At 41.9% G+C, this 24745-nt stretch overlaps 3 protein-coding genes across 5 annotated transcripts; all 3 read right to left on the bottom strand.

Moving 5' to 3' along the window:
• Positions 1 to 1119: 1119 nt before the first annotated feature.
• Positions 1120 to 7746, bottom strand: LOC119362398 (probable tRNA (guanine(26)-N(2))-dimethyltransferase 1). Of its 2 annotated transcripts, XM_037627608.1 has the most exons (13): positions 7398 to 7622; positions 6898 to 6979; positions 6686 to 6804; positions 6416 to 6503; positions 6174 to 6295; positions 4773 to 4912; positions 4617 to 4689; positions 4451 to 4539; positions 4258 to 4363; positions 3978 to 4190; positions 2417 to 2611; positions 2261 to 2338; positions 1120 to 1254 (listed from the first exon to the last, which is right to left on the bottom strand). In XM_037627608.1, exons 1-13 carry the CDS (start codon positions 7620 to 7622, stop codon positions 1120 to 1122), a joined length of 1665 nt encoding a protein of 554 aa, XP_037483505.1. The 2 variants fall into 2 exon arrangements, with proteins under 2 accessions (XP_037483505.1, XP_037483506.1); XM_037627609.1 differs by lacking the exons at positions 1120 to 1254; positions 2261 to 2338; positions 2417 to 2611 and adding an exon at positions 2828 to 3310 and having other exon boundaries at positions 7398 to 7746.
• Positions 7747 to 9124: 1378 nt separating this feature from the next.
• Positions 9125 to 12561, bottom strand: LOC119360590 (putative expansin-B14). The gene is made up of 4 exons (XM_037626159.1): positions 12539 to 12561; positions 10854 to 10975; positions 10009 to 10318; positions 9125 to 9555 (listed from the first exon to the last, which is right to left on the bottom strand). The coding sequence occupies exons 1-4, from the start codon at positions 12559 to 12561 to the stop codon at positions 9276 to 9278; spliced, it is 735 nt and encodes a 244-aa protein (XP_037482056.1). The 3' UTR covers positions 9125 to 9275.
• A 1286-nt stretch (positions 12562 to 13847) lies between these two features.
• Positions 13848 to 17569, bottom strand: LOC119362397 (transcription termination factor MTERF4, chloroplastic-like). 2 transcript variants are annotated; one of them, XM_037627607.1, is made up of 4 exons: positions 16386 to 17569; positions 15517 to 15745; positions 15293 to 15438; positions 13848 to 14300 (listed from the first exon to the last, which is right to left on the bottom strand). In XM_037627607.1, the coding sequence occupies exon 1, from the start codon at positions 17567 to 17569 to the stop codon at positions 16487 to 16489; it is 1083 nt and encodes a 360-aa protein (XP_037483504.1). In that variant the 3' UTR covers positions 13848 to 14300; positions 15293 to 15438; positions 15517 to 15745; positions 16386 to 16486. The 2 variants fall into 2 exon arrangements, with proteins under 2 accessions (XP_037483504.1, XP_037483503.1); XM_037627606.1 differs by having other exon boundaries at positions 13848 to 15438.
• Positions 17570 to 24745: the final 7176 nt, after the last annotated feature.

The raw sequence follows: 24745 nt of genomic DNA, 5'->3' as shown, positions 1-24745 counted from the left end.
ACGCAATCATGATGACACAAGAGTAGTTGTTTTAAGGCCATTTTGGCGCCCTCGGGCGTGTGTTCTAACTTTTAAAGCTTCTTCTCAATTAATGAAATGCGGAAAAACCTTTTGCCCATGTTTCATTTTTTTTCTTTTTGGCTGAAAGAGGTCTGCAAAGCTATATCTAACGACACAACTTATAGTGAGAGACAACGGGCATGGCAAGAAAATACATTGGTGGGCGTGATAAAAGTTATGCTTTCCCAACAATAAATCTGGTATGAGGTCTTGAGATTTTTTTTTGTGGGCGAAGGTATCGAGATATTCACTCTTTTAACTTGGCAATGCTTGCTAAGCAAGTGTGGCGCTTGTTTGGAATCACCTGATTCCTTGTGTGCTCAAATTCCTCGGGCAAATGGATAGTTGCCGAGCACTAAACCAAAGAAGGGCTCTTCCTTCGCCTAGCAAAGCTTATTTGTAGGAATACAAACTTCATAAAGTTTGATCAAATTTATACTTAAAAATATCAACATCCATAATATTAAATATATACAATATAAAAAATAATTTCATGATGCATTACATTTATTTGATATGATGAATGTTGATATTTTTTTCCTGTAATTTTGACTTGAGAGAAAACTTATATGCAGAGTAAAAGGAAACAAAGGGAGCATTTGGAGAGTGGACAATGGTGAGAGCATTAACCTTTTCGTGAATTAACCAACACCGCTCGTATTTTACATTTGCTACTTCCTCCTCTTTGCCACGGTGTTTCCTTGCATCATATACCCTATTTGTGCTCTCACTACTGTGCGGCATAGATGGCTGGCCATTCATTCACTTGACAGGAAAACTCAGCAGGATGAGCTCGAAGGAGACCCAAGAACAATGTCATATTTACAGAGCAGGCATTATCAGTTATTGTGATGGATCATGCCCCATTCGACCAACCTCTTCATGGGCCTCTGGTTCAGCTAGGTGGTTAAGGTTCACATTGTGGGATCAGCAGAAACTTGCCGCACAGGGGAGCAAGCGTGGACACGGCTGTAGATTATATTTTTCAGAACTTTCTATATGTTCAATTTCAGAATAAAAAGAATGTCTGGCTTCAAGTGTGTTGATGGCAAAAAGAAATTACAATTTGTCAATGGGAAGTATCTTCAGTGGTCTACCGGCCTTCATCTTAGGACCCCAGTGTTTTTCAGGATTAGGTAGAAATCTCGGGCTCTTCCGTGCAACTAAACCCCCGGTTGCTTGAGAGAACGATGCCTGGTAGTTGTCAAACCAGTAAAAAAAAGGGACACAAATTAGATATAGGAAAGTAATCACTGAAATCAACTGGAATACTGAATGGAATAACAGAGGCTTCAGAAGTATGAAAGGTCGAATTGTATAATTGCTTAGTTTATATAACTTCTGTCCACAGATAAGCATATTTCTGGAATAATCACTACACGGGAAGTCAGGGAATATATGTCGGCGAAGAGAAAACACCTATCTTAATATATGGAATGAACAAAGTGGTGGCTAAATTGTGACTGGTGTACAAAACAGAGCAATAATTGATCCTTCTAAACCAATACAAAAATGCAACAGTTTGTATGCTTCCAGTTAGTGCAACATCAGGTCAGTATTAGGTCTCTGCGCACAATAATATGAGGTGTCTCTACAGATGGTTTCGGAGATTTCAGCCGTTTCTATAATTTTGACCAAAGTATCCAGAGACATTTAAAACCAGCAAAATAGACAGGGTTCTACCAGGAGAGAGCTAGGACCCAGTAAAAATTGATCACTTCTGGTTACTTGTACCAATTGAAATCCCAACAGAGAGCTTGACTAGTGCTAGTCTGGATCGTGTTGCTCAGAAAATCATGAGGCCAACCCGTCAGGAATAACAGAGATACATAAAACCAAACATCAACGGTACAAGGAATGGCTTGCTTTCATCAAAACATAACATTCAGATAACAATTAGAACATTCGGGAAACAGAGCGCCGTTAATGAGAAGAGCCCTTCCCTTAGCTCAAGCTTAACAAGAGTGGAATATTAATACTGTGTCCAAGTCACTCATGGTTAGCTTCACATAGTTCTGTCAGATTAATACAACAAATAAACACAAGCTTCTGATGTCTGATCACAACACCATAAAGTAAAAACTCAAGCTTAAAATAAGCAAAAAATTGCAAGCATATGTAACTCATTTTTGCATAGAAACATTTTATTTCTCATGCATTGTTCATAAAAGGATACAAAGCTGTGTTTTATGATCTATACCTGCAATTGAGGCTCTTGGGAAAGTATCCTGCTACCTGGAAGATTCTCAGGTTGAGATTTTACCGGGTGAAGCTTGACCTGCAGGCACAGGAAGCCAATTAATGAAACAGTCTGCTGTCTCTGATTAACCAAGAAAATCTGAGATTTCTATCATACCCAACATCGCATGATGTCCCAAATTACAGACATTGGCGCATCTGTTTTCAGAGCTAGCGGATCCGCATGGCTACCTGATATTTGATACCCAGCATTTCTTATAGCCGAATGAAACATAACCATGGTTGGATTAGTGCACTTCAATGTTGCACATATACTGTGAAGACTGACGAATAAAGGTGCATTGGGCAATTCCTGCACCAGAAAATCCCTTGTGATTTATGGATCCAATATAAACAACAGAATGTTAACATCTCACTGTATGTTTGATTCAGAGATTCTTTATTTAATACTATTTCAAATCAGGCCATTTATTTTAGCACAACATCTTGTCTAAGAACTAGAGGTTATGGCTCCCAAGAAGAGCTGACCTGCTTGGTGGAAATGGTATTCCAAATTGCCATAAATAAAGTTAGTGTTCCATGAAGGATGCCAGCTGCTGAGAGTGAAGGTTGATGTTCTTTCCTACCAGATACATATCATGTAGACAGATTGTTGTCAGGAATGGCATTGTTCTGGTGCAAGTTGCAGATTCTGACATTCCCGAGAAGAAGTTGCAGATTCTGAGCACAGTGTAACATCCCAGATGTCTCCCCTACCTAGCGATGCTAACACACTATCTGATTACCACCAACTCTAGGAAATACTCAAATTTTGGCAAAGCTTCCTGTGTTTATAGGGACATCCACGGCAGACAATTTAGAATTATAACAGATAACATCCATATGACTCGGTGGTAATCAGATAGTGTGGTAGCTTTCACCAGGTAGGGCAGATATCTGGGATGTTACACACAACACAGGGCATCCAATGGGTTTCCAGAATGCATTGCAGGCAGGCCATTTACATAAAGATTTGTCGCTACCTTTTGGTCTGGGAATGTTTAACACCTTCCTAGAATCAGATGCAAGCAAGTCTATATCACTTCAATTGGAGGAGTGTGTAAACCAAGGGTTAAAAGTTATACTCGAAAAAGCAAGGATAATGCTGGACACTGCCATTAACTCTTTCCATATAAGTTTCTATTGCAGAGTGTGTAACCATGTAGCACGCATAGACCTCCTCCAGTTAACGCATCGGTGCACTGGAACGAATACTGATACTCAACCAGTGGGCAGCCATTCTGCTGGACTTTTAGTCTAATGGAAAGTTCATTTTCGCTATCAACAAAATCAAGAATTTATTCAGTATTATTGTTCTTTTTTCTTTTTGCTAGTGACTTCGCCTTACAGAGATATGAGGTATTTTAGTACACAGAACCCGAGCCTGACACTAAAAATAACCATACAAAGTGATTTAAGGGAAATATATTTGCATGCTCATTTGCCTATGCTGCCAACGTGACACTTGTACATATATCATTCAAGTAATGAATCAGAATATATGCACATCCGCGAATAGCTTCTATCCTATCAGCTTCTTTCTAAAACAATTCTGTATTAAAATCATTAAAATTCACTAATCTGTACACTTTTCGTCCTGTTCATGTTTCATTTTCTCTACCGTATAATCAGCAGTCAACATAGGCATAACCAAAAGAGAAGACGAACCAAAATAGTACCTCTGATACTGACGTTAGTATAGCTGAAATTTTTGCATAAGCTTGATATAAACCACTAGTTGCTCGGATATTTGATAAAATGGAAGCAGCCCAATCCCTGTCATGTATTGGATCACTCCATATAGGCCCCCCCATAACAAATTTACCGCCACATTCCGAACACTCTTGAGGCACAATAGGGCAAAAATTTGGTAGAGGAATATTCCTCTTATCCTGGATCAGAGGATCATATCCATAAGCATGCCATGCAAAACAATGAAACAAGAAAAGAGGAGTCTACCTTTGAGTTTATTCTTCCAACATTTTGTAAGTGAAATGAATTGCAACCAACACATTGATATACATGTGAAAATTTGAGAGGTGAGCTTTTCACCGTGCTAGCCGACCTGCACAGTGAAAGAGGCACATTGGTAAGATCAATTTGTGGGAAACCATATTACAAACACCAAGGAGAGGCAGAGGCAGGAGACAACGTGAAGATTCGCACAAAAACCCTAATGTAGAAATCCATGTGCACTGATATGACAGGAACTATATAGCGCTTGTGGCGGATCGCATGTGACTGCAAGCAAAACAAGGAAAATGAATTGATGGATCGTCATAATGACTATGTGAATAGAAGAGACTCTCAGGTCTGACCTCGATGCAGGCAAGAAGAATCCTCAAGGCCATCTCATGGCGGTATTTGCCTCTTACTGGATAAGAACCATATCTGCAGGTATAGATAACTGATATGGTAAGAATTAAATGATGTAGTCATGCAGTTGATGATTGATAATTGAATATTAAACTGACTTGGAAAAGCAAACTTCTGCATTGCCCCCAGCAAGGACTGCCATGTCTGTAGCTGAGCACATCAAGATACCACCATCTGCAACACATTGAACTGCTGAATCAAGGAATGCAGCTGGTGATCCATAAGGATCAAGATCAACCTGATTCAGCAAGTATATAGGACATCAATACAGCATGATACGGATGCATATTATCCTCGAACGCGAGGAAAAGTGACCATGTGTAGATGGCAACAAAAGAAGAGGATATGATATGATATTAACAATTTACTGCAAAGAAGTAGTTCCGTTGGTCAATGTGTCACCCTGGCATGTGTGCAATCAAAATTCACTAACTTTGACAACATACAGAAATATCTATATTGGTTGCATGGAAAGGTGACAAATAGACCAGTCATCATTTACCGAAAGTACATTCATAACACTGTCCTTTCAGACTTCTTTGGTAGTGTCATGAAGCTAATGCACGGCGAAGATGGCCAGGACAGCCTAGCATGAAAAGATGAGATACTAGAATGGGGATAAGAATAACATCTATATAAAGGGATGTCTGAACCAATTACCGACTAAGCTCACTGGGATACATACTATACTTCTACTAACTAACACAATCTCTAATATACTTCCCAATTGATTGCAGATTTAACGTCCTGATTTTTGCTGGACACCGGACTCTCGCGAAATGCTGCTACTGGTGTTGGTTTCTGACTCCCAAATAACCTGACCATCTTGCTGCTGGAGTGCTGGACACACTGGTCGTTCTTGCCGCACATGCAGTTACTGCTGCCACTATGATACTCTTACTGCCGGGCCCATTGTCCGCAACATTATTGCAAAATATAATAGTTAAACTTTATGTGTATGGACACCATACATACCAAAATTCACATACTTAATATTTATGAACAAAGGAATTGCCATATTACAGCAATGATGTGAGTGCGCTGTGCCACTATTTCCTATATGTAAGAAAGTAAATAAAAAAAATCTTGGCACACCAAGTGTTTGATTTCTATGCAAGACATAAGGCATTACAGTATTGACATGCTGCAAGTGTCTAGAAACAGATTCACACGAGTAATCGTATCGGCTATATGGTTTCTGTTTCTTACTTTTGTAGGATTGTAGCATTGCAGCGTGATATGCAAAAATCTTAGGCAGTACTAAATTCTACGACACTGAGTTCTGAATTTCCCAGCTTATATACAGAAACATAATTTATATCTGCTTGATTTGATTTTCTACTCAGTCAGGAACACAAATATGAAATAATATAGCAAATACAGTAGTTACTTGTCCAAAAATGTATAACTGCCATTTAATTTCCCTTGGCACTTAAACTGATACATAACAAATGATTGGAGAGTTATGTTTCTATTAAAGTAAAGTAGTAAAGCCATACCACATCAAATTCTTTAGGGTGAGTGAGCATGTAAATGCGAGCGTCAGCAAGATGTGACACCACCTTCGAAGATGCAAGAATGCCATTGTGATAGATATTTCTCTTACAGGATTCTATAGCAACTGCAGTTAATCAAACACATGTTTAGCATCATCAGACATAAAATAGGGTGTTATTTCCAAGGACTCAAAAGATTTCTGAAAAGTCATCTGCAACATTCTGACAGAGATATCAGAATGTACCTTCATTATTGTCAAGAGCTATAACTTCCCCAATTCCATCCACCTCAAGTGCATATCGGATAGCTCTTAATCCTGATGCAGCCAAAGCCTACAAAATTCATGATAAGAAGGATCTGAAGTGAAAAGATCAGCATTGTTTATGCAAATACTACTGCCGTAGGTTATATACATGATTTAAAAATGGGAGAACTTCCAGAAGAAATATACTATATCATAGCTCATCACAGCTTGCACTGATCATTATTAAACAACAGGACTTCATAAATGCACCTCAAGAACTTTAGGTGCTTTAAGGCTCGATTCCTCTCTCAATGCAGTGTCTTCAGAACCTGTGGTAGCAGTGTCTAATCCATCGGCATGCTGCTCCGCTGGTATCTCAGCACGCCTGCCTGCTTCATCACAGAAATCGCTCAAGCATTTGTGTACCTTTTAAAAGGAAAAGGTTTGTAAACTAGCAGTGCGAATTGTGTTCAAACGAATACCTTTTAATTGGGTATCATGCTCTTCCTGTCTTTTCGAAATAAACCATCTCAAAACAGCAATGGAAAGGTCTCTGTTGTTAACCTGGTGAGAATCGAATTCATAAGTACAAACAACTTGAACATATTTCCATAGCTACCATCAGACGAAAATTCATATTTCCAAAGGAAATACTGGATAGCGGCTACAGTAGATTGTTCTTTTGTGAGTTGTGGTGGAGCTACAGCAGCCATGGGTTCAGCTAACGTGTCAGGAATATTCTGGCCAGACATAATAGCTTATTTAGTCTGTAATTCTTGCAGTTCTAATGAAATGAGATGCTCAGCACATCAGTGGCCGAAATCATCAAATAGGCAACCAATTATTTTCCTGGAAGGAACGACTGCACTGCACTACTGTCCATGCAACCATCAGGTGAAGCAGCAATGGCATCAGCGGATCAGCCTGACAACAGAAAATCAAATCTACAGCACACGTAGACAGGAAGCAAAGGAGGCGAGACCTGAGCCTTGTTGAAGAAGACCGAATTGGACTTGTCCGCGAATATCTCCGCCCGCCCTTCCCTGACGGTCTCCGGGCCCGCGGCTATCTCCGGCGGCTCCGAGGCGAAGGCGGAGGCGGAGGCGGAGGAGCAGGGACAGGAGGCGAACCAGAGGCTGAGGACGCGATTTGTGGAGGAATGCACGCGCGTGTTGAGGAAGCGAGAGAAACCACATGCTATGGTCATCGAACCGCCCGAGGACGCCGCATGGGGAGGAAGGAGTCGCGACGGCGAGCGGGCGGACGGAGGCGGCCGTCGACCTTGGGGCGCCGGAACAGTGTACTTCTTGGATAACAGGGGGGGAGTGCTTGCTGCGTCTGCGGGTGCGGGTTCGGGCTGGCTGGGCCACCTCGTCAATGGGCCATCGGCTCTTTTAACCGAGCCCAAAATTCACCTGTTAATCAAGTATTTGAAACCACTAAAAAAAAATCAAGTATTTGAAATTTTCTTTCCCTAAAAAAGAAAGTATTTGAAATTTTCTAAAAAATCAAGTATTTGAAAAATGTTAAATGTGTTTATAAAAAATTTTGACCATGTGTTAAAAAATGTTAATCATGTACTCCCTCTGTCCCAAAATAAGTGACTCAACTTTGTACTAACTTTGCACTAAAGCTAGTACAAAGTTGAGTCACTTATTTTGGAACGGAGGGAGTATTTAAATTTTTTTTAATAAAGCATTTGAATTTTTCTAAATATGTATGAAAAAAATATTGATCATGTATTAAAAAAATGTTAATCAAACATTTAAAAAAAAGTTAAGTGTGTATACAAAAAATGTTGACATGTATTAAAAAATGTAAAACTTGAATTTGATTAGATATATACCAAAAACATACAGTGTGCACAGAAAAAAGCAGACATCCAAAAAGTAAGTTTTCAAAAAGTTAGTCATGTATTTAAAAATGTTAAACATGTATATAAAAATGTTTCTGATGTATATAAAATGTTGAATCTGTACTTAAAAAGATGTATTGAATAAAAAAGAATCGATGAAAATCAATAAAAAGTAAAGAAAAACAAAGAAGACAAAAACAAAAGAATGAAAAACCAAAGAAACCAATTCAAATTAATGAAAGCGAGAAAACTAATGAAAACAAAGAAAAACGAAGAAAGAAAGCAGAGGTACATGGGAGGAGAGCTGGGCATGGGCGGCAGGTCACCACGAGGCTGAGAAGATGACAAGGGCGTCAGCGATTGAGGCTCTCCGGTTTCCATCGACGACCTCATAAATCTCCAGCGTCCCCGGTCTCACTCATGCAGCCCCACACGCGTCCTACTCCATTCACTCCCGTGTGCCTGGTCGTGCTCTGGGCGAGCACCCGCCACGCCCTGGCTCTGTCCCGTCCGCGCCACCGCTTTGTTGACCGGACTTGGGCCAGCCGGTTTAGTTAGCTGCTGGTTTTGACCAAAGTATTATCAAGGATGAAAATATCCAGTTTAATTAGTCGAGGGACTAAGTTTTGATGATTTTGAAGTTGAGCGACGATTTTTAAACTTCCGGAAGAGTTTAAGGACGAAAAATATGTGTTTTCCTTCTTTTAAATCCTAAATTAAGTGAGTTTTTTTGTATGCTTTGTTGAATTTCAACAAAAAATTATTATTGGAAGGATTGAAGAACAACTCAGTTGGCACTAATTATCTTGAGGTTTTAGATAGATATACAAGTATACAACAGATCCGCCAAAGATTTCAGGCAAACAAATTTTCCATGTCACTTGCAATTTTTCAAGCATGAAGGCAGCTATTCCAAATTGATGTGGATTACATGTAGAGGCAAGAAGCTAATCAACATAGGTACTCGATCCAACAGACCGATCGATCAATCACTCGATCAGTAGTTTAATTTACGATGGATCGGTAGGTCTTGTCGGCCTGCCAGCCGGAGGGGATCACGTCGCTGGCGACGAGTTCCTTGCCGGCGCTGGTGGTGAGGCGGATCGATATGGGCGCCTGCAGGGTGGGCTCGGAGCTGTACTTCCACACCGCGCCCAACAACTGCTGCATCGGTGCCCAGCTACGGCCGCGCTGCTGAAGCTCCACCGTCGACAGGTCATCGTCGCCGGACTCGTGGTTGATGAGCACCGCGAGATAGTTCAGCCCGCGCCACTTGCATGGAACCCTGCGGCCGAAGAAATCAAAGAGGTGATACAATCAATCTGTTGAGCAGTTGCGAACCAACCTGTGGTTGGATGGTTAGAGGGACTGTGGTATCCTCAGCTCACATTTATTCCTGAATTTATTTCAGGATTTCCGGCGATGTGCATTCAGTGGGAGGAGACGTTCCCGTAAATCCTGGTGAAAACATTCAGTAGGAGACGTTCCCGAAGATGCCTACGATGACTTCGTAAATTTTAAGATGATATGTCGGCTCAGTCTTTCGGAGGTGCTCATAGGGATAGGATGTGCATGTGTGCATTTATAGGGGTGAGTGTATGCGCGTGTATATGAGCGCTTGTGTCTGTTACTGATGTTCAAAAAAAAACTATTGAGCAGTTGATCACACGAACATGCATGGAGGTGGAGCGGACCACTGGGCATGAGTGCGTGCGCCAGCTAACTAGCGAGAGCATACCGGTGGTACTGGACCCTAATGTCGCCGGCGTCGCGGAGGTTGTCGGCTTGGCCGGGCTTCGCCATGGCATCGAACGCCTTGCCGCTGAGGTTGAAGTGGGCAGCCTCGGCCAGACACGCCTCGCCGCCGGGGCACAGATCTGTGACGACCACGGTCACCGGGCGGCCGAAGCAAGGGGCATTCCCGGTGCATTTAACCTGATAGCAAACGCCGCAGCCCTTGCCGTCCTTGAAGATGGAGGGGCCGCCCGCCGCGATCATGGAGGAGAACGGCGGCTTCTCCACGTCGTCCTGGTACCCGCACGCACCACCTGCAGCACGCTCGTGCACTTGTCAGTACTTAGTACACATAAATAGCTGCTGTATACACGGAGGGGAATTTTTGGTCTATGGAGACATATGCACCTTATATGAAAAAAAATTAGAAATTCAACAAAAAGTCAAAAATTTCTGAAAATATTTTTGAAATAAACTTGACCTTTACTCGTGAGAAAAAAATCCAGAAAAAAATATCCATTTGACTTCTTTTCGAAAAAGACAATTTTTTTGGCTAAAATAGTGTGAACAGTGACCTATAATAGCAAATAATTTTTGTCTTTTTGCTATGAGGTCAACTTTGGTTTTTTTGGTCGAGATTTATATACTAGTGCAAAAATAAGTTAAGTGTTTTGTCAAAATAGTTCTTACCTATTTTGACTTTTTATTAAAATATTAAAAAAATCCCCATATAGGATACATATACAATGAGGAACCAAAGTGTATTTCCCCTGTATACACGTCCCAGCATGCATTCATGCACCCTTATCATGGAGGTCTGCATGCATCGCCATGCGACCAGATACCTGCCGCCGGTGCCGGCGCCTTGGCGGAGATCATACCACGTTGCGCCGCTGTCCAACCAACCTGAGACGCTGCGTGAATGGAGGAGGAGAAGGCAGCTAAAATGAATAATCACATAAAATTTTGGCCTAAAAAATGAAGAAATTTATAATCACATAAAATGAAGAAATGATTCTAAAATAACATAAAATGAAGAAATGTTCCTAAAAAACATAAAATGAATAAATATCCCTAAAAAACACAAAATGAAGAAACAATGTCTCAAAACAAACAAAATGAAGAAACATGTGCCAAGTATTGGTAGTACTACCTCTGGGTGTTTCTTTACTCTGCATATAAGTGGTGTGTGAAGTCAAACTTTGTAATATTTGATCAATATTATAGAAAACAAAATTAACATTCAAAATATATAAAAAAATGTCATTAGATGAATCATGAAATTAATTCTCATATTGTATATCTTTATTATTGTAGATGTTAATATTTTTAATATAAATTTGATCAAACTTTATGAAGTTTGACTCAAGAAAAATCTTATACGTGGAGTACAAAGAAACCGAGGGAGTACAAAACATCACGCTACGGTTTTTCCTCTCGGGCCCGGGAGGGTGGGGGCGAGGGTAGAAACCCTAGTCGCTGCAAGAGAGTTCCTTCCGCCGCCTTCCTTCGGCGGCTTCCCTCTATCCACGACCTCGGTCGTTGATGGTGAGAGGGGTCGCCGGATTTATGCGTGCGGATCATGTAGCTTTAGGTTAGGCCCTAGTAGCTTGGGTTTTTTGGTCGTTCTTTGTCTTGGCTTCAGTGGCGATGATGGCGGCGCTGAATAAAGAAGCTTCGGATCCTTCCCCAATGAGGCCATCAGTCCTATGGTTGGGGATATATTTGGGAACTAGTTTGTTCAAGTGGGGATGTTGTAGCGGCGGCGGCATCCTTGTGGTGGACATGTGTCATCGGGCTCCGCCGTTGCGACAGCGTCTGCTCCAACGTCAGCGCGGAGCTTGGGAGGTAGTCCAGGAGCAGATGCAGATTGTGGTATGCATCGGCGATATTTGGAAGACGGAACGTGTGCTGGGGTTGTGGTTGGTGGATGATAGGTATGGGTTCCTTCTTCGGCGTCTTAGTCAAGGTGGGGTGCCAGATCTGGAGTTCAATGGTGTGTCCGGGGTGTTGCCCTATTCTGATTCATTCAACGACAATGGCTTCACTTTTGGTGAGCCACCTTGGAGGTCCGCAAAGCCGCATATCAGCGATGAAGCCACGTCGAGCTTGGGTGAGGAGGTGATCTGTCATTTTTTTTCTTCGGTGGCTGCTATGGTTGTGCTGGAGGCAGGTGAAGGGCTTTGGTGTCAAGCTCAGAGATGTTCTGTTGTCTTTTCAGTTTTGTCATGTTGCTCTTTACGTGGCTTGTATTTTGATCTTTATGATATGAATGAGACGTGCATTACCATGCAAAAGAAAAACATCGCGCTACGGCTCGCCCCCGAGCCGCTCGTGCACCTATGTCCCTAGTGTCATCGTCGGCTCACACCACCAGGAAAAGGCAGCCCTGTCAGCATTGTTAGTTCATGCCACGGGGCAAAACCCTGCTTGCGGTGGGCGCCTAGAGGGTGGCGCGCAGGTGCTTTGAACTTGCGTTTCTGCTTCGGTGCTCCCCTCTCCCCCCGCTGCATCGTCTTCCTCTCCTCTCCCACCGTATCCTCTCCCACCGCGCCATCTCCCTCTCCCCCACTGCATCCTCTCCATCACCTCCATTGCCATGGAGGACGGACGTCGTGAGCGCCCTGATTGGGGCGCAGATCTGGTGGCGCTAGCGCAGCAGGTCGCGGCGCCTGCAGTGGTGCAGGACGATGCTGGTGTCCAGGTAGGTGCAGTAGATGCTGCAGATCCGAAGAAGGTGGAGGCGGGCTGGAGCGGCGCGGTCCAGCTAGACGCTCCCACGCTGGCGAGCTCCGGCGAGGCGCCGGAGGTGGAGGCGGACTCTGGCGAGGCGCACATGGTGGAAAAGGTGGAGGGCGGCTCTGGCGAGGAGCAGGTGGAGCAGAAGGTAATTCCTTACCCCTTTTAGTTGTACTCCCTCCGTTCGGAATTACTTGTCTCGAAAATGGATGTATCTAGAACTAAAATACATCTAGATACATCCATTTCCACGACAAGTAATTTCGAACGGAGGGAGTAGTTTTTAGATTCTACGGTTTGGCAAGAAGTGTAACCAGGGTAGCGACGTCGGCGCCGGAGAGGCCGAGGCCGGCAAGGAAGGTGAGCACGACGTCAGGATTGGCAGGGGACTTGAGGTGGGAGAGCTTCGGGGAGGCCTTGAGTGCTTGGGCTCGGCTGAGACCGCAGGTTCGGACGAGGTATTCGTCGATGGCGAAATCGGGGATTCGGGGAAACGGCAAGCGTTGCCGCAGTGAGGAGGCGGAGGATGAGATGGTGGTGGGAGAAGAGATGAGTTGGGCGAGGATGCAGCTTCGGAGGCGGAGCATGGCGCAGCCGCGGAGAAGTTAGGAGACGGCGAGCGCGACGACGGCGGCGGTGATGGAATGGGGAAAGCAAGCGCGATGGGCGGCTGCTCTGGTTGAACGAACCCAAGTGGTGGGTCCCACTCGTCAGTCTCATGCCGGCATCTCAAGCTGACTCGTCTAGGTCCAGTGACTCTTTTGGCAATTAGTATTATTGTGGCATTATAAAAAAACAAAATTGATGCTTAAAAAGCTATTTTTCGAGCATTGATTTTGTTTTCTTGCCATGACCTCCTAGAACGTTATTTCGTAATGAAACTTTGCATGCAACGAAAACATTTGTCAAATCTTGCCACAAATAAAATTCAAATTATTTTTGAATTTTTTTCAATCTTTTCAGATTTTACTGTTCACCAGAGCTCAAGCTGAGAAAGGCACTTTCATCGTACATTTTCGTCCCCTTGAGTACATTTTTGTTGTTGTAAAATATATTTCAGACTTTTTTTTTAATTCTATTTCTTTATGATTTATTAAATACTGTAGAAAAATAAGATGCCCTGATAATATGTTGTATCCAACAGAGAATGAGTGCCGACCGGCTAACCACATTGAAATTGTTGTGACCGCACCCACATCATGCAATCAAGATCTAAACCCGTTCATCAAGTATCAGTTTCATCAGGAGCTAGCAACGACCAGAAGAAAGAAAGAGCACTTTGATGTGGTTGTAGTTTGGACTATCTTATGCTGAATCCCCATACGTGGCACCATACCTGTCCATGTTCAAACCCAGCCACTGTTTATTTAGACTCATCGATTTATAGTCCTGTTCAATCCCCTGAATATCTCATCATTAGGCTCTCCTCTTCGTGTAAAAGTTCAGTTGGTATACAACCTTGTTGAGTTTGATCTGGAAACAGAAGCAGTACTACATCATCCTCCAGTTGGTGCCGCTCTCCTGGTCGTCCTCACGTCCGCGGTGGTCTTTCCGTCTCTGCTCCATAGAGATAATTGTTATAATTTTCGGGATTAATTCAGGAGCTGTATTTCATTATCAATTTTCAGCACATTGCCTTCAGGCGGTAAGTTCACTAGTGAAGTTTATTTATCTACTCGAAATGGATATGCATAAATGTTGGAGAAATAAATTGCAGAAATAAGAATGATGCTAATCAACTAGCATTTGCACTTGGATTTCATCACCGTGCCTTCAATACATTAGATACTAAATGCACGCTTTAGAATTCAATGTAAAACAGTTTTATCTGCTGACAATGTAAAAATGACACTTCCCTTTTGGTGAACCTATATGAAAATATGCCTATTTTAATAGACTAAATTGGACATTTATGAAAACGACAGGAGAATCAAAATCCTCTAATCACTGATGTATTTAAGAAAAGAAAGTGATTTTTCATCATAATCAGTTAAGCCCAGTCCCAACGTTTTGAAAACATAAGACCTCTCGTCATACATATGCTGCTATGATAATGGAAAATGTTAATACTCTTCATCTGAGTATAATAGTTGTGGCTCTGAAGAGACTGGAGTGAAATTGTAAATAAAAGTTTAGCCTATTAGCTGCTGGTAACTTACTGCTCAGATTCGAGTTAACCTGGCTCCTGAAAGATTTCTAAATGCTTACTATAGCTTCACACTTGAATTGGGTATAATAAGTTTCAGAGTTCACACATGAAGTTTGAAAGATTCATGGCTAACGTTCAGCTCTGGTTCGAATTCAGGGTTCAGACTTCAGAGTACAAAATTTACATACCGCCTACTTTTTACATGCATGCGTGACTCGTTCAGATTGTTTACATCCAAGTGAAGATGCACCAAAATGTAGAAAATTGATTAAAGCACCAGATGCTGCTAGTTTATTCAAAGCTATAGTACAATACTAGAAGGATTACTTAACTTGCAAGATGCAAAAAAGAGAAAAGTAGGTGCTTCCCTGAATAAAACTCATGCATTGTCAGGCCATACTTGTTGCTGAAGCTTCAGGGTGTCAAAAACTAACAGAACCTTCAGAATAATGTATAGTACAGCCAAGCCATTGCCGCCATGTTTCGTCTCGTTTCCTGGAAGAAGAAGAAAAGCACCATCTACATCCGGTTTCAGCACATCTTCACCTGGAAGAAAGAAAGCACCATCCACATTCAGTAAATCAGCATGCTTCTATTGCCCAGCCCTTTTCAACATCTTCTCACCTGGTGGTAAGTCACTTCATCATTCGACCCGTTCCCCTCGCCTAGATTTCATTAATCTTGTTTCTACAATTTCAACAAGTACCAGAGAAGGGACACACAGTTGATCTTTAAATCACATCTCTTCGCAGGTATTAGCATCGACCATCTCCTTTGCCCTCTGCTTTTCAGCACCATACCATACAAGCATCGGTTTGCTTCTCTGGTACGAATACCAGGGCACTTGAAATATCTGTTACGTAGTGTATACAAATTGGCAATCAACAGAAACGCTACTATCCTACTACTCAACTAGCCAGTTTGGAGATCAGATGGCCCAAGGAAAGAATCGGCCATACACGAGACAAATAAATAAATAAACTGATACAAACTACTAGTAAATAATGGCCGTCTTCAACAATAGTTAATATCTCATAGTCAAAATTACTGCACGAAGGAAGAAGGTATTTAGCTTAGATGAACTAGAGCAAGCAACCAACAAACTAGATCAAAACTGCATCATTGGCAGTGATCAGCAAACTGTAGCCAACTGGCCACCAACAGACCCAAAATTGTTTCTCACTGAAAAAGGGGTCCAAAAATTTCATGCAAAGGAAAGGTTGAGACTTCATATCATCTTCATGGCCAAAATGAGAACATTCTTTCATGGAAAGATAGATAGAGGGTTGCATTCAAAACTGAAATGGCCATTTCAGAACATACAAACAGAGAATGTGCAGAAATACTACTCATTGATACTTCAAAGCATTTGCAGAATGCCCTGATCTCATACTCTCCTAGTTCCAAGATGTGTGCAATATGACAACATGAGGAAGGATAAGTTCATAGCAGTGCAAAGCTTTCTTCTCTACCGAATGACATAATGAACATACCAATTTTCTTATTAGTCTTGGTTCATGTAAAACTGAATCTAGCTGGAACCTCCCCTCTGCAAGCTGTTGCATAATCTTCAGCGAGATGCGGTGCAGCATCCTTATGAGTTATGAGGGCATATGAACTTCTCGACGAATACCTTCTCGCTGATCATGACTGCAGCATAGTAGTCCCGGTCATGATCTAGCAATCCATTTTCCTTGAGAAATTTGACAACGTAGTACCGGGGTCTGAGCCGGCCCTCCAAGCTATATGTGAGTACTGCCGGACGAGAAGCAATGTATGCCGGTTCCAACCCCACCTCAGAGATGAGGAACTCGGACCTGCGCTGCAGCGATTCCTTGGTCCTCGTTAGCAACGTTGGAGCCTTAGAAAAAGCAATGCCCACCTCGGCATCCGACCACCTGAACATTTTCTTCAAGTGCTCTACATTGGCGGTGATTTTCTCCTCGCTGAGGAATGCAACAGCGTTTAGCGCATGTCTGAACATCGGAGATCCACGGGGTACACCAAGACCTTCGACGCAGGCCACTAGTGTCCGGATGCGTTCCGTGCTGATGCCGAGCAGGGATGGCCTAGCTATGCAGAGCCTGGCAATATCACAAGCACCTAGCCCGCACTGGTGCAGATAAGCGACATTGGGCTTGACGACGCCGTCGAGGTCAGACGAGAGAAGGTAGAAGTTCCTCTTGAGGGCCCGCAGGAAGTTGTCAGAGGACCCAAAGAGAGTGAGGTAGTAGTGCAGCCTGGAGACAATGGATCTGCAGCGGAATTTGTGACGGGACAGCGAGACGATGAGCGCGATGTCAGAAGGCGAGAGTCCGAGGTCGGTGAGCCCGACGACGTTGGGTGTCAGGGTTTTCTCCACTTTGGCGCAGAGGAACTGGGGGTCTCTGGCGACGACGGAGGCGACGTCGGCGGCGAAGAGGCCGAGGCCGGCGAGGAAGGCGAGCACAGCGTCGGGCTTGGCGGGGGACTTGAGGTGGGAGAGCTTAGCGGAGGCTTTGACGGCCTGGGGTCGGGTGAGGCCGCAGGTGGAGACCAGGTACTCCTCCACGACGAAGCTAGGGCTTGGGGAGACGGCGGGCGCCGCGGCGGCGAGGAGGCGGCTGACAGGGGATGCGGGAGAGGTTGCTGGACATGATATGACATGGGCGATGACGCGACTACGTAGCTGGAGCATGGCGGCGCGGTGCAGCCTGCGGCGAGGGATCCCGGTGATGGGGAACGACGGCCGGTTGACAAAGTGCGAGAGCGAGAGGATTAGCGTGGTTCGACCATGACGAAAATCTCTTATAATCCTTCAGGGACATTCGCCAGGACGAAAAGATCTGCATTTCTTGCAAGTTCAGTAAGACCATGAGCCAGGATTTTATGGACTGAGCCAGGATTTCAGGTCTTTACCGAGTTTCTTCGCAGGAGCTCGGCATCGAGGTGACCCCTGAAAGTCCGTAATAAAAAAAGAAAAAGGCAAAAAAATTATCGAGTTTTCTTAGTCAAAACCCGAAAATTTTAGACCGTCATCATTTCTCCATCGCCTTGTTGTTGGTGGGCCCCACTTGCCAAGACACTACTAAGTTTTTGGTCAGCGGAACTCGGTGAATGTGTGACACCATTGTCAGGACGTGCTTCGGGTTGGTGCTGATCATCCATGGCACGGAGAAGCTCAGCTTGGCGTTTAAGAACCCGGAGGCGGTCCTCAAAGGAGCCGAAGAAGCGCAAGCAATATTTCAGATTGGAGACAATGGATATACAACGGAGTTGGCCGCGGCTGAGCGAGACAAGGCGTGCGATGTCAGAACGAGATAGGCCGAGGCCGGCGAGCCCGACGACGACGGGGCCAGGGTTTTTTTGACGCGGTGCGGAGGAACATCGAGTCCTTGGCAACTAGGGCGGTGACCTCGGCGCCGGAAAGGCCGAGGCGGGCGAGGAAGGCGAGGACAGCGTCGGGATTGGATGTGGATTTGAGGTGGGAGAGCTTGGTGCAGGGCTTGAGTGCCAGCGCTCAGGCAAGGCCGCAGGTGTCGACGGAGGCCGTTTGCGGCGGATATGAGGGGGTGGAGTTGGTAACTAAGGCTTCGTTCGGTGTGCAGGCATAAAAAACATAGGAAAAACAAACTGCATAGGAATTGGACCGAGTGAACAGTGGAGAACTGTGGAAAGATGAAACAAGGGAAAGGAGCTAGGGCTTGCGTTCGGGTGGCTCACAAAAACACAGAACGACTAGAGTCATGAGCAGTGGCTATCCCAATATTTTACTGTGGAGTACTACTTCATTGCTTGAATACTTTATTCTGCCACACAGGTGCAACTCCTCGGTTTGCCTCGGGACTCCGCCCAAAAATGTGCTCCGGGTGGATTTGCACAATCCTGTGAAATCTGGATGCCTAGGGATACTTTCCTCTGGAATGTTTTGTATTCTTCCTTTGAACCGAACAGCTAATAGGAAAGAGAACCTGTACAAGCTAATTTTCCTTTGGAATGGCCGCAAATCCCGTGAACCGAACGGGGCCTAAAGTTGTGTGGTCTGTGCCAACCGGAAAATGGAGCACGGCGGCGGCTACGAGAGGACGGGGAAAACGAGGACCTCCTATCTGCCGCTCTTTGCGGAGCGGCAGATTGGCAGAGGTTCGCACATGCGGGCACTGCAAGTGGGCGAGCGATTGAACTCTAGCGCGGTGCCTATGTAAAATTCGCAAAATAAAAAAACACACGGTACTAGTGATCGAAATCGATATCCCACGCTAAATAAAGTGTAAAGCTAGCCGCCACACCTACCTGTTAGTGACTAATTGGCACCGCAAACTATTAAAAACTAATTACAACGGTATATCTGAGTATTTTTCCCAAAAGTATCGATCTCTTCTAAAAAATTCCCAACTTTTTTGACAAACGCAAACAACTTTTGGAAAATGTGAACAATCATTTTGGTGATTTCTTTTTGAAAGCATGGCCAAAAATTTCAAATTCTATTCTTTTTGAATTTTCGAACACTTTCTGAAAAACGTGAACAAATTTGTAGATGTGATTTTTTTTAAAATTTCTATACAAAGAACATGATTAAATTTCTAAATTCCAACTGTTTTTAAAAAGTGAACAATGTCTAAAAACATGAACAAATATAGAAATACCGAACATTTTTGTAAAAAAGTGTACAAATTGTGAAAAATGTGAAGAAAAATCTGAAATTCTACACAAAACACGTGCACAATTTATGAAAGGATGCACAAATTTCAAAATTCGTATTTTTTTTGAAAAATTGAACAATTTTTGAAAAAAGTGAACAAATATGAAAATTATAAACATTTTTAAAAGGTGGTTTAAAAAAACTTGAAAAATTTTCTAAACACATAAAAAAATTCCAGAATTTTATTAAAAATGTGAACGGTTTTTGAAAACACGAACAAAGTTCGACTTTCAGAACATTATTGGAAAATTTGAACGGTTGGTATAAAAATAGAACATTTTTGTAAAAGATGAACAAAAACATTGTAGTTCCGAAGATTTTTTTTTTAAAAGAGTGACAAAAATTTTGAATCCATTTTGCTTGAGAAAGTAATCAAATTTTGATATTTTGAACAAAGTTTTACATTTTTAAATTTTATATGAATTTTTCAGTTAAGAAAAAAATAAACACAAAAAAATAAATGGGGAAAACCAAAAAAGAAAAGAAAAATAAGAAAACGATAAAAAACACAAAAATGGAAAACATGGTTCAGGAACCTTCTGGAAGGTTCCCAAAACCAGTAGAAATACTGTGCAGAAATCAAAAAAGCTCGCGCAACCCTCTGCAAAGCTATTTCTCGGCTTCAGGTAGACCTAGGAGATATCTCGCAGAAGGGGTCTACAGTAAGGGCATGTACAATGGTTCTATCTTAGCAATGTCATGTAGGATAAATGATGAGATGGATGAGAGAGAAATCATAAAAAAAGGCTTGTCTTCTCTTAATTAAGAGAAGGCAAGAGATGATCTCTTAGCACAATATGTCTCACCACATTTTTAGGAATAACTAGTTATTGATGATAAGGCTAAGAAATGACCCATTGTATACATGTTCTTTTGTCATCTCTAAATTACATGCAAGATTTAAGATAAAACTACCTTATCGACCATTGTACATGCCCTAATGGGCCGGCTCCAAACGCGCACAGTAAATACAGTAAATGCGCAACTAACCACTCGGCTAGGCTTGTGTTCGTGATGTACTAGTAAGGCGACCTTACTTCAGTCGAAACAAGTTGTTTTTCCGCTGTTTCTTCTCCGTTTTTATATTTTTTCTTTTTCTTTTTCTTTTGCTTTGTCACTGATTTTTCTCTATTTCCATTTTATTTTTTATTTTCTTTCTTTTTTCGTTGTTTTTCTTTATTTCTTTCCTTCTTATTTTGTTTTCTTCTCTGATGTTTCATTCTTTTCTTCTTTCTTCTCTGAGTTGTTTCATTTTTCTTGTTTTTTCTTTGTTTCTTTTTGTTGTTTCATTCTCCATTCTTATATACATCATCAACATTTTTTAAATACTTGCTCACTATTTTTTAAATACTTTGTCAACATTTTTCAAAAACTTGTTTAATATTTTTATATACATGATCAACATTTTTAAATACTTGTTCAACATGTTTTTTAAATATTTGTTCAACACTTTTCAAATATTGGTTCAACATGATCAATATTTTTTAAATACCTGTTTTATATTTTTTAAATACTTGTTCAACATTTTTTATATACGTGATCAACATTTCTTCAAACATTTGTTCAATATTTTTCAAATACTTGTTCAACATTTTTTTATATAGATGATCAATATTTTTTCAAATACTTGTTCAACATTTATTCAAATACTTGTTCAAAATTTTAAAAATATTTGTTCAACATTTTCAAATACTAGGTTAACATTTTTGAAATACTCATTCAACATTTTTGAAATACTTTTTCAACATTTTTCAAATATTTTTGTAGTGTTTTTTAAAATACTTGTTCAACAGTAGAATTTTTTAAAGTATAAACAAAAAAACGAAAACAAAAAATATAGAAAAAACAAAAAAAAAACAGGCTATGGTACGGGGCGCATGGGTCGGCCCACCTTGCTCACCCCCTTCAGTGAGTCTGGAAGTTAGACTCGCTGAATGCGAGGAATAGGGGCGCCAGGGGAAACGAGCGGCGACGGCTAGCGAGACTATAGTTGCGTGTTTGGGCGAACCGGAAAATGTGAGCGTAGTGGGCCTGAAAACCTTTTCTTTTAACTAAAGTGATACTCCTTCTAAGAAAACTAGAGTGATACTCTCTAGATATTTGACTTTGTCAATTCGGTTACAAAACCACGAACAATTATATTCCTCCCTCTCACTGGTGGCGGCTAGGGTGAAGGTCCGTTCCATCCATGCTCTACCGCTTGTAGACTCTCCTCACTTGTGTCTGCCGCTCCGGCAACCCACGGCGGGGAGGGGGTCCCCGGTACCTCAGTCTAGTCTTTTGCAGGGCCAATTTTTGTGCGCGTGAGGTTAGAGTTTCATGTCGTGAATGCAAGACGACGAGTTATTTGTGTCAGTTCAGATCAAGAAAATAGTTCAATAATGACGATTGTGGCTCTGGAGTGATGGCCCTTAGAGGCACATGCATTAAGACTTTTTGACTATCATCGACAAGGCCAGGCCAGCTTCGGTTAGCGATTGGCAATAGCGGTGCGTCGGTGGCTCATCCTAGCAGCGTAGTGGTTGTTCGGTGGCTGACGGACCTCAATGTAACTCTTATTATGTTCGGGATGCTTTTGTACTGGTGATGAACCTTTATAATAGATAAGAGTCATTTAAAATATTTGTTTACAAAAATCCATGTAATGATCAGAAATTCACTTACTAAAACTGTACACTCGAACATAAGGAAAACACCTTCTCCTCTTCGTCGCCACTCCCATGAAAAATTCGATGGAAGAGGAATATTCAAAAATCCGATACATATGGACCTATCTTTTGAACTTTGCAAGCATCATACTTTCAAGTTTTAGAGATTCAAATGCAAATGCGATATTCTCATGCAATTAATTTGAATAAAAATGAGTATACTTAAATCTAAAATTGAATTCGTATTTGTTAGGTGAATAGAATGAGTTTCACGCCGTGAGTGCAAGATGGGGATTTTTTGGTGTTAGATACTTCGGGTCCATAAAAGAGTTCAATAGTGACGACTGCAGCTCTGGAGTGACGTCCTTAGGGGCACATGCACAAAGTCTTTTTGGCTATAATCGACAAGGTCGGACAAGCTCTGATAAGGAATTGGCGATAGCGGTGCGTCGGTGGCTCGTCCTAGCAACGTAGTGGTTGTTCGGTGGCTGAGGGACCTCAATGTAATTCTTATTATGTCCGGGATGCTTTTGTACTGGTGATGAACCCTTATAATAGATAGGAGTCACTTCAAATATTTGGTTAGAAAAATCCATGTAATAATCAAAAAATAACTTATTAAAACTGCACACTCGAACATAAGAAAAACACCTTCTCCTCTGTGTCGCCACTCCCGTGAGAATTCCGACGGAAGAGGGATATTCAAAAAATTGATACATATGGACCTATCTTTTGAAATTTGCAAATATCATACTTTGAAGTTTTAGAGTATTCAAATGCAAATGTGATATTCTCATGCAATTTTTTGAATAAAAGTGAGTATATTTAAATCTAAAATTAAATTCTTAATTTTTAGGTGAATAGAATGAGTTTAGTGGTGGTGGAAATATTATCTTTCAAAATAAAAGAAAAAAAACACAAGGTGACCTCTCATCTTGTCAAATTTTACACACGGTATGATCATATCTATTTTCCACGACCACTTTGTGGGTCGAGCGATGCAAATTTTGCATAGCACCTCTCAATAAGAGTAGCTTTTTGTATAAACCCCATTTAAGAGCGACTTTGTGACACGACAGGCATTCTCAATTAAAATTTTTGCACAAGAGTATATGCACTAGACCTCACTTGGCTATCTATAATCCAACTTGGAGACGAACACGGGAACGCGAAAATGGAAGACTGATGTCTTAGCTTTTGCTTCATTAATTTTCTCCGAGTTCTGCTTCACTCTCTCCATTCTTGTTGTTGACTGATGCCTGCAACAAGTTGCAGTAGGTTTATGAGAAGACAAAACATTTCTCATGTAAAACATTTCTCATGTTTAGAAATGCAGTTAATCTCAATGGCAAAAAAAGGTGCAAAAATGGTCAACTGTTTGTGACAGAGAAAAGAGAGCTTGTAACCACACGTTTAGTTTTCAATGCTGCTTTCAACCATGTTCAAATGGCATGCATGATGTTCGCATTTATTAGAATTTCACACAAGTTAAGAACACGGGCACCTAGACAAATGAATGTTTCAATGGAGAGCTCGCTCCAATTTAGTAAACTCAAATTCTAGCACATCTTCTCCCTCTGGAACAGAGAAAGAAATTACCGTGTATATTCAGTAAATTGAAAACTTTGAGTTCAAGTGGTTTGGATTAGAGAAAGGGACAACAACTCCAGTGCCCTGCCATGTCTCACCTCTCTGCCTTTCAAGGAATAAAGGCTAGTTCTCTGAAGAAGCTCACACATTAAGAAAAGAGGGGTTAACCTACAGGTAGTAGTAGTTTCTCTACTTACCACACTGAACGAATGGACCGGACCGTGGTAGTCAAGTTGGTGCCATGCTTGCTCTAAAATAAAGAGTTGCAAGTACAAAGGAGGCAAGGAACAATCCCTCTTGATTCCTACTGATATATGATGTATGATGTCCATACGTGTGACGATGACTACGTGAACCATTATCACCTTCTATATATGATGCTTTCCATATCATTTTCTTCTGCCCAGTGATCGTACCAGCTAACTTCATGGTCTGCTTGGTGAAAATACTAAAATTCTTGCAACAAACCACCTACTAAGCTGAAAATAGTTTTTTTTTTTGTAATGCATCGAAGAATTGCCATCAAGGAACGAAAGTATCAGTCTCATCAAGAGCTAGCAGCGACCAAAGTAGCATGCAACAGACTAAACCAAAAAAAAATCTTAGCCACTAGTAAACTTAATACATGATGAAGGCAAGGTGCTGACAGTTGATGATAAAATACAGCTCCTGTTTTGACCCCGAAAATTATAACAATTGTCTCTGTGGAGCAGATATGAAAAACTCCAAATTCGTTCTATTGTCTCGCATTTGCACTATACATGTAACTCCACTGGTGGTTTGCAATTTGCATTGTTAACCATGCAACAATAAGTAGGACCATATAGTGTTCAGAAGCGAGAGAGAAAAGAAATCAGTCGTTCTTCCTCACCAATATGTCACCCTAAATTCTTCCTCTCATTTTCCGTGTCAGATCTGCACAACCAACATTTAG

The sequence above is a fragment of the Triticum dicoccoides genome, chromosome 2B (genome assembly GCF_002162155.2).
Source record: "Triticum dicoccoides isolate Atlit2015 ecotype Zavitan chromosome 2B, WEW_v2.0, whole genome shotgun sequence".
In the NCBI taxonomy this organism is placed as follows: Eukaryota; Viridiplantae; Streptophyta; class Magnoliopsida; order Poales; family Poaceae; genus Triticum; species Triticum dicoccoides.
Note: the sequence above shows the minus strand (reverse complement) of the source record. Positions and strands in the feature narration are given on the sequence as shown.